The sequence below is a fragment of the Galendromus occidentalis genome, unplaced genomic scaffold (assembly GCF_000255335.2).
Source record: "Galendromus occidentalis unplaced genomic scaffold, Mocc_1.1 scf7180000075932, whole genome shotgun sequence".
Taxonomy (NCBI): domain Eukaryota; kingdom Metazoa; phylum Arthropoda; class Arachnida; order Mesostigmata; family Phytoseiidae; genus Galendromus; species Galendromus occidentalis.
The window spans coordinates 44,285-54,411 of NW_003803922.1; the positions used below are offsets into that span (position 1 = coordinate 44,285).

General features: G+C 47.0%; 1 protein-coding gene and 1 pseudogene across 1 annotated transcript; one reads left to right on the plus strand and one right to left on the minus strand.

Annotated features, from left to right (window-relative positions):
* Positions 1 to 1,522: 1,522 nt before the first annotated feature.
* LOC100906479 (uncharacterized) lies at positions 1,523 to 2,971 on the plus strand. The gene has a single exon (XM_003738364.2). The coding sequence runs from the start codon at positions 1,523 to 1,525 to the stop codon at positions 2,969 to 2,971; it is 1,449 nt and encodes a 482-aa protein (XP_003738412.2).
* Positions 2,972 to 3,122: 151 nt separating this feature from the next.
* On the minus strand, positions 3,123 to 8,305 carry LOC114828523 (uncharacterized; annotated as a pseudogene).
* Between the last annotated feature and the right edge of the window lie 1,822 nt (positions 8,306 to 10,127).

A 10,127-nucleotide genomic window follows, 5' to 3' on the forward strand; every position in this document is an offset into this window, starting at 1 on the left:
AATAAGAGAGGACCCAACAAAGAAACCAGAGCAAACGATATCGAAGCATCGGCGCAAGCTATCCCGCGCGGCCGCAAGCACCGTAGTTGTGGAGCGGCATTTGCGTACGTGTCGGTATCATGCCAGCAAACTGCGTCCTGGTACAGTTGACAGCCTGAGAGAACTCCGCAGGAAAATGGAGACCGGAGATCACTTCGGTTTCAATATCACCCAAGACGGGGAGAGGTTGATGACTTTTTTCAACAGCAATAAAAACATCCTCGTCATAACCGCTCCCACTCTCTTGTGTCTCTTGAGAAATGCAAGCATCTTGCACGCCGACGCGACTTATAAAGTCGTCCCAGAAAGCTGTGTAAACAGCTTTTCACCATGCATGGGAACTGGGACGGTCATGTAGGAATGATTGCTTGTGCGCTTATGAGCTCGACAGATTCTGAGGCCTATCGATGGGTTTTCTGATGCTTAAAAGACTGTCTGCCGGGCCTGACCATCCCTGCATACATGGGAGACTGGGACAACGCTATGAGGAAAGCTGTGAGAGAAGAATTCCCAGGTGCGAAAATTTATGGCTGCTCATTTCATTACTCACAAGCTCTTGTGAAAAAAGCCTGCGATAAAGCAGTCGGCATGGCAGTGGACCTTCGCAAACGAGGCGAAGTCAGGTCAAACCTCCTTGCGTTCGCTGCGCTCCCCTTGCTACCACCGACAATGATTGAGCCAGCCTTCAAGAAACTGTCGGAAAGAGCACTGGGAGCACATATCGGGTTCCCCGTATTTCTCGCGAGCGTTTCAAAATTTTGGATCGGAAATATAGGCCCAGAGAATCTGTCGGTCTTCGGCCTACTCCAGAGGACTCACAATGATGTGGAATCCAACAATGCCAAGTTGTTGCGACGGGCCCTCACGGGCCTGCCTGGTCGCTGATCTCCATCATTGCCGACTTCGCTCAAGATGTTGCTGTTAATAAGCTCCAACACGATAAAGGCATAAAAAAATTCCCGGGATGCCCGAGTCATGGACTCGGGCGGTATGAGCGCGTAGAACTACGCTGTTTTCAGAAAGGCGTTGGACAATTTATTCATACATATACATTTTCAATCATCTAGGTAGGCTGATGACTAGAGCTCGGACTTTCAAGCAAAATGCATATTTTGCTTGGAAATGCTTATTTAGGACCTTTTCGGTCGGAAATGCTTAATTCGAGATTTAAACGCATATAATGCTTATTTCGAGATTTTACGCTCGGGGATAGCCTCCCGAGCAGTATTTTCCGAGAGAGCCCGGATGTCTCGTCCATTGCCAATCATTCACGCATCCGGGAGGCTCGGCGCCTGCGACTCCAAGAATGCTCAACATTGCACACCGCACGGCTTTGACGACGTTCGAATCAAACACAACCAGCCGGACTGCTCGGTGATCGCTTGCCACCACCTGCGAACGAAAACATTCGTTTCGAGAAGTGAACGTAAACTCCGAGAGGAAGGAAAGAATGCCGAAAGAAAAATCAACGCCAAGGTCGAAGATGGAGACCTTCGTGAAAGTTTTCGGTTGTGAAGTACTCTCGACGGACGGTCGCGTTCTGTTCTGCAAAGTCTGCGAGAGAGAAATCTCGGCCGATAAGAAGTTTGCGGTTTCACAACACGTGAACGGAGTGAGACACAAATCGTTAGTGGAGAAGAAGAAGCAGCAGACAGACTCATCGAGCGTCTCTCAGATGCTACCGTTCCTATTAGCTTCTGGGAAGCAATCGCAATTCCATCTCGACCTCTGTGATGCCTTCTTGTCGAGTGGCATACCGCTTTTCAAATTGGACCACGAAAAACTAAGATCGTTTTTCGGGAAATACGTGAAACATCAGGTGCCGAGTTCATCCGCGTTGCGCAAAAACTATATCAGGAGCGCCTACGAGAGCAAGTTGGACTCTATCAGAAGCTATGTCGCTGAGAAGTTCATATGGCTCTCTGTCGATGAAACGACGGATGCTACAGGTCGTTTTGTAGCCCATGTTGTCGTCGGGACTATGGAGACGACATCCAGCCGAAGCTTCCTTCTGCACTGCGAAAGTCTAGAGAAGACAAACGGTAGTACAATATCGCAGGTCTTCGTCAATTCGTTGACGCTCCTCTGGCCCCAGCAAATCCAGCACGACCGTGTGCTCTTGTTTGTGTCGGACGGCGCAGCCTACATGAAAAAAGCAGGCACGGCTCTCAAAGTGATGTTCCCGAAAATGCTGCATTTGACCTGCACCGCACATGCATTGCATCGAGTGGCAGAAGAAGTGAGACTCCTGTTTCCGAAGGTAGACAAGCTCGTCTCGAATGGCAAGAAAATTTTTTTGAAATCAGCTTCAAGGACAACAGCCTTTCGCGAGAAGGCACCCGGGATACCTCTGCCGCCTCAACCAATCCTGACGCGATGGGGAACCTGGATTAATGCCGCTCTCTATTACGCCGAGAATTTCGAGGCTTTCGCGGTGGTTGTCCAGTCTCTGGACGCGTCTGAGGCCGCGAGCATTGCGCTAGCTCAAGGATTGTTGAAGGACGAGTCCCTGAAACGAGATCTCGCTTTCATCAGAAGTCATCTCGGTCACCTACCACCTGGCATCGAGAAACTTGAAAAAAAAGAGACTCCTCTAATCGAGAGCATTGGAACGTTTGAACGAGTTCTAGACGCACTCGAAGATACGCCAGGCCAGATCGGGGACCGGCTCCGAGAAAAGTATAAATCGGTATTGAGTCGGAATCCAGACTACGGTAGTGTCAAGGCGATTGCGGATGTTTTAAGGGGGGATATCCCCGAAAGTTGTAACCTCGATTTTAGTCCTGGGGAAATTGCCGCCTTCAAATTCGCTCCGTTGACGTCCGTTGACGTGGAGAGGAGTTTTTCTCAGTTGAAATACACCCTTGACGATCGTCGTCACAGTTTTACTTTCGAAAACCTACGGATGGTGCTAATTGTGTACTGTAGCTAAATCATAACCTTGTATAAATCGTTCGAGCATATCCCGCGCTTGAAAGAGCTTATTTTCTCATTTTTTGGTGCATATTTGCTTGCTTATTTCTCGTTTTTTCAGTGCTTGAAAGTCCGAGCTCTACTGATGACAGACACTTATCGCATATCATTTATAGGCTATCGCCGATGCAATAGAATATAGGCTTATGAAAACTGAAATAGCTAATATTGGGTATGCATTCTGACGGCGGGCAATTCCTTGAGAATATCAAATCAATGCATGAACGAGCCCTTGTGGTCGGAGTCGAAGCTTCAGATTCTAAATCCAGATCAAAGTTGGATTTCATGAATTGACACAGAGGGTCTTTCTTACCAACGATTGATATGTCCCAATTGAAATCTCCACACAGAATGATAGCTTGATTCGGTACATCTCGAGCCATCGTCAATACATTTCGATGCGAATCGAAGAAAGTCATTATTCGACGTAAATTGCATCCGGGTGAGAGATAAACAACGATTAATCGTGTGGGACGGTTTCCGAGAACGACATCGGCGAAGCAAATGTCTCCACAATCGGTAGCAAGAAGACTAGGCTGTTCATTTTGTTTTAGGAGAGAACGACCCTTTCCGAGATATATGGCGACTCCGCCTGATGTTCCGCGCCGCTTATTTTTAGCCACTGATGTGTATCTTTCCAATTCTATTGAAGAAGTGTTTTCCATCCAAGTTTGGGTGAAACAAATCAGATGGGCTTTCATTAAAACGACGTCATTCTCAAAATCACTGCAATGAGCTTTGAGGCTCTGATTGTTGAAATTTAGCAGTAAAGTCTCGAAGTTTGCAAAATGAGAGAGAGTTTTGCTGTCGAGGGTCTGAAAATGGTGTTTATCGAGGCGAGCCAATTCTGACTTGAGTTGCAGAATCTTCGGCGAAGAAGAACCCGAACCGTGATAAAATTTGAAGTCGTTCTTGGAGTTCGTGATGAACAAGCCTTCAATCGAACAGACTCTCGACAACGCGACATAAACGAGTTGTTGTTGGAGATTGCGATCGTAATCAAACACGACATTTTCGAAAGTGGCACCTTGAGATTTATGCGTTGTAATGGCGCGAGCAAGGCGGAGTGGGAAATTCCAGCGGCTGCATTTGATTTTGCTGCCTTTTGTGATCGAGAAGGAGACTTTTTTTGAATAGAGGGGTCCAAGATGTTTGTAATTCTTCCCTCGTGAGAGCCATAGGGCGGTGTTTTGTTCTCACCACAGCGCCTATTTGGGGATTGTCAACGAAATCAAGCCATAAACAGTAAGGCTGAGGAGAAGACAGAGCTCGGGATGAATTTGACGGTTCGTCATCAAGACATCTTTCGTCCACGTATTTCAAGAAGCCAATCGCTCCATTCACCAAGCCGTCGTTCACATCGATATTACAGGAAATCATGTAGGGCTGATCCAATTCTAAAGGTATATGATAGAGGAGATTGCCTGTTTCCGCCGGAGACATTTTATGAACATCCGAACGCGACAGGAAAGCTGTACATTATCTCGATGGCCGGAATATATGTCGGTGGCGACCGCGACCCATTTCGGAGTCACGACAGAGGTGTTGTAGGCCTCGACCTGATTATTTCTGTGGAACAGTCGTATGGCACTGTGCGCGTGTTCTTCACACCATTCGCGAGTTCGGAATCGAGATTCGATCAAGCGTTGCTCATCGCTCGCCAGTGGGACACCATCACCAATTTTTGTCAAAATTGAAGAAAATCGGGAATCCGCTTGTCGCATCACGTGATTCAAAGGATAATATTCTAGAGACTGCCACAACACAGAACGGTGAATGCCTCGAGTCAAAGGTTCATATATAGGTTTCATGCAAACAGGCGGCAATTGACGCAAGTCGCCGCTGAATATGATATCCATGCCACCGAAAGGGACATCGTGTTGCATCGTGATGTTTTTTAAGCGCTCATTGATGGTGTGAAAAATTCCAGCACCGATCATACTAATTTCATCAATGAACACGATTCGTATATCAGCGAAGGCACTTCGATACACTTGAATCTGTTCGAAGGAAAGACCTCCTCGGCGTTGCATGGTGCAGATGTTAAACGCATGATGGACGGTTGTTCCCCTGACGGCCATAGCGGCCTTTCCCGTTGAAGCAGTGGCGACATAAGCGTTCCGTTCAGAATCGTGTGTTTGGGCAAAGCGATTGTAAGTGAAGGTTTTCCCGCTACCAGCAGGTCCTGTGAAAAAGATCTGTATCGGAGGAAGGGATGGGTCGAAAATCCGGGCGATACAGTGCTTGATCAGAGCCTTCTGTTCGAAGTTGGCGTGTCGCAAACTTTGACAATAGTCAGCAGCTGAGAGGACATTGCTTCTCGTCTTGATAATCGAAAAAAAGACGATGGAATTTTTACGAATATATCATCGTTGTTTTGATCTAAGGAGTCACGATCATTGTGGACGTAAACGCCGTCATCCTCCATATCAGATCTAGGATCATTGTCCTCGGCTTGAAGCCAAATCTCGCGGTACTTGCTGACGTTGTTCTCAAAGTCCTCGTAACGATTATAAGCTGACGATTTTCTAGTATACTCGTTTCATGGTCATCGTGAAGTTGAAGGAATTTATCGTCGTCTAAGAGATCGATATGCTCGTTGCGGAAAGGATGGAACAAGAGGACCATACTACGTTTGTAATCAACTTCTTCAGTGACTTTGAAAAAACTCCAGCGGATTATGCGAGCAAAGTCCCTCTCTAAATACAAGTCTTCCCCGTTTTCGTGTAGCTTTCCGGTCACGCGACGGAACAAAGACGTGAAGTCTGCTAAACAAACGTTAGCTAAGTAATTGGGAGGTGATTCGTACTTCTGTATGACATTCTGCGTCCAAATATCAGTCGATTCTGATGGTATTCCTTCGGAATCCATGGCTCTTTTGGTCTTGTGGCAGAGTGTTCGTTTGTTGGGGGCTTCAGTTGTAATGTATACAGTATCTCGACTACCGACACTCATTGGTTGACGTAAGGTGAACCAAGCGGCTTCCTGTGTCGTCATCTCGACGGAATCCAACATGCGTACACTGAGGCGTTTGAGAAGATTAGTGTAATCATCGTCAGGGTACTCTTCTTGCAAATTTGTCATTCTACGATGGAGGTCTGATATGCCGCGATTTGTTTTGTTCACGTATTCTACTATGTACGACGCGCAGGTGTACTCGTCAAGAACGAATTGCAAATCCATGTTCGATTTCAGAGTATTCGATATCCATGGATTGAACGTATTAGTCCATATATCATTCAAACCTCGTTTGAAAAGAACGGTTGGCCTCTCTACGGAGGCTTGGATCACATCAAGATACATATCTAGACTGAGATCCATAGACTGAAGGAAATCTGAGAATGAACTGAACGTATTCTCTTCAAGCGCTTTCTTTACGGAACGGTCCTTTTTTCATGAGTGCATTTCGTTTGCCATCACCCTTCGCCATGGGTACTATGATACGGGTTTTGTCAATGGGCCAGAATGGTATATTGAAGCGGCATTGACCAGCCGAAGAAGTCGTCTCATTGTTATAACAAGTGAACGTGTGTTTATGAACTTGCAACGGAGCATAATCTTGATCGAGAATGTGCTCCCTTGTGTTGACAGAACAAAGCTCATCAATCAAAGCAACGGTTTGCGGCATATCTTCCGAGAGCGCTTCGTTTGGGTCATTTTCAAGCCACAGAAGGACATGAACATGAGGAGACCCACGATGCTGAAACTCTACCCGGAGAAAGTGATCGATAACGGGATGCTTGCCGAAGGGGCTGATTTTTTTGTTCTTCAGGAGTTGCATGATGACGTTTATCATCCTCCAGAAATACAAACAACAAAGGACAGAATCATTATTGACAAGATCCGCTCGGAATGAAGCGGAGAAGTCATTTAAAAGATCGTCAGTCGTTGTATCGAGGCCCATTTTCAATTTGTAGAGATTCTGAAGGAGATGTGGCCATCGAGTCTCGTTGGCGCTCATGGTCAAGAACATCGAAGGTTTGCCGAGTTGTCTTATCATAACGAAGAGGTCTCTTTTCTTGGTCATCCAATACTGGACCGAATCAGGGATCGACTTTAAGAAAGCGAAGTTATGTTGCACACAATCTTCGAGGAAACTCCTAGTTTCGATCATCTCACGGGTGATTTTCTTCAAATCACCACTCATTTTGTAAGAAGCTCGTGGACCGTCATTAATACGGAGTCGCATTGCTTTCGCAGCCTGATAGAGGATATGCTCCGGTGTTGTTCCGCGCCGGTCCCGCCGCCTAATTTCACTGGTTATGACTTGGAAGGAAGTGACATTTACTCCTGTCCGGAACGTCCTCGGAACCCCGTAATATATATCAGGAAAAGCTAGTTCTTCGCCATGTTCATCAAAATTAAGATTCAGTGGCCTCTCTGACTGCCCGGGAGCTAGGCACAAGTATTTATCCTCGTTCCAAAGAAGGGATTGTTGGTTTGCAACCAAATGGTCATAGTCAGAGGACTCCGCATTCATGGCATCGAGATCTCGGACGTCTGTACTTGTTTCATTCGAAAAATCTGACCAATCGATTGTGATGTTGTATAATTCATAGAGGGGCGTGTTTTGCAAATATTCCAACCAGGCTTTAAGCTCACTCATTTTGACTTGACCGGAATTCGCGGTGCTCTTGTGGATGAGTTTTTTTTCGCGGTCACGTTGAAAGCGTGATCGTCAGCTAATGAACGAGGCAAACTCGAAACCACCTTCTGAACCTCTATCGGAACATTAATGATTTGGCCCACGATTCTGAAGGGACCATATCCTTGACGGAGACGTCGGATCTGCATGAAGGGTATCCGGGGACTGATCAAACGCCGCGTTATGGCGTTGAGTTCAGGCAGATGAGACGGTTTTGGGGGATAGCGGAAACCATTGTAGGTAGCAAAAGTGGGGATGTTTCCTTTAGCCAGAGATGTTGCACAAGTTTTACAAAGAATTGTCTGAGGATCCTGACAGCCTAATACTTGGAGGGTTTTAGCATGGCACGGGCGTGGTTTGCACAGCATATTCGGCAGCCACAAACGATCACAAACTGAGCAAGCTGAACCGAAATGTTGGCTGAGGAAAAGTTCTGCGAATTTGAGCGTCGCTTTGGAATGATTATAAATATAACCATATGCCGTAGCTTGTGCATCAAAGCGATGAGGGAGTATCGAGAGCTCGCTCTGTAGAATGAAATATGATTTAGAGATGCGTGATGAAACGAGCTCTCCGGAGACGTGATGGAACTCGGTTAGAATGAGAGGAGGTCACCGGCCGGAAGTGCAGCATTATTTTGGACCTCATCATTAGATTGAACCACGTTATTCTGCTTCACACGTCGGCGACAGTCACGGACCCTTTGACAGGTGGCGGCACGCCTTTTGGCGATTTCTTGCGGCCTCCGAGCTCTAGGCGTTCGCAAGGAATTTGAACGCAGCGAGAGCGTCCGGGGGGTAATGTCTGAATGGGGATATGATCGGGTAAGAACCTAATCAGACGGCTCTCATCCTCTAGATCCGCTACACATTGGTTTCATCAAGATTTTACCTCTGCGACGATTTTGTGAAATTACGACATTGGCTTGCTCTGTTGCACTATTCAAGGTTGTACGTAAACGTTTACTGGCTCGAGGCAGAGTGTCGTCACGCGTTCGAGCTTTTCGTGTGTCGCTCATTTCGCTCGGCGAAATTCGAGACAAGATTGCAAGAATTAGGAAATTCGAGAGATCAGTCGCACTCGATAATCTCTTCGTTATTAAGAGAGGGAACGAATGAAACTCGAGGAGGGAGTTCGGACGTCTCGAACCGAGTCCAGAGTCTGGATTTTTGACACCGTGAACATCTAGAGCGAGCGGCTTATTGAGGAGCTAGCTCGACATTAGGTATGCGACAATTTCGTGATGTTTCGGCAATGAAACTCAATCGCGACGGTAGGAAACCTCAGAAAAAAAAAATCGATATCAGTGAAGCGGGCGCGATTTTCGTCGTTGGGTCAGCGATCAGATGAGTAACAGGCATGGGTGGTCCGAGCTGGGTCCGCAAATACCGTGACGACATGGAAGAAGGGCGAGTAAGGTTTCCAGAAGGGAGAAATACTAGAAACAAGCATTCTCTGGGAAATTAAGAGAATTTCGCTCCCGATGAATATAAAACATGGGTCTTGTCAGTGGTTTCGCTCACCCTCTCTGGAGGGTCTTTTTCTCCCTTTCAGCGGAATTCTGTTCTATCGCGTTCGTTTGCCTCTTCGGCTTTGAACCTCGGGGACGCTGATTTCCCACGTGATGACCGTCCTCTTCTGTCTGCATCTTTAAGGCGACCGCTCGAGTAGTGCCTGTACCGATTCTAGACCCTGTTGCGGCGGAATCCGGTCTTTTGCGACGTTGGGCTCGGGATCTAAGATCATGCTCCTGGAGTGTCTTCGGTCGCGAAGAGCTCTTCTTCTTTTCACCTTGTTCCGTGTATTTTCATGCTTGCCGATTACTGGGATAAACAGCGACGATTCGCCGGAATTTGGAAAAAACCGGGCCCTATGAGCCTCAGTGTCGCGTAATACGCAGGAGCTTGCTGTACTTGCTTCCACCGACCACCGTTATGCAAGTGAAATACCCAGTTGACTCCGATTGGAGCAAGGCTTGTCGCGCGCCGCCTTAAATCATTCAAATTCAAAGTCTTGCACTGTTTTCTCTACATCGGCGATTGTCTCATCGATTTCAACCGGATTCACGATCAAGTCGAGACCCGTACAGGCAATACAGCAGCTGCATTTGGGAATTGCTTTCCAAACATCTTGGCTCGTAGATTGACACCATACGCCATCCTCTTCAACTCGCATTAAATCGACGGTGATTATCACCAACATCCTTTTGGTTCTCTTGGTGGTTTTGAAGGTTGACAGTCGCATCATCTTCGGCTGATTGTCCACTGATACAGGAACCAACGAAACGGTCTTCACTTGCGGGTGTCTCAGTATAATGAAGGTGACGTGTTCGGGTTTCAGAATCTTGCCTCTTCTCAACCAAAAGCGAAGAACTGCTGTTCTTTCTTCCGTGAGTGTTGGTTCATTCTTCTCCGGCTCGTTAGTCTTCTTACTATGAACACGATTTTTGCTCGTAGCCGGTGCTCGGGTG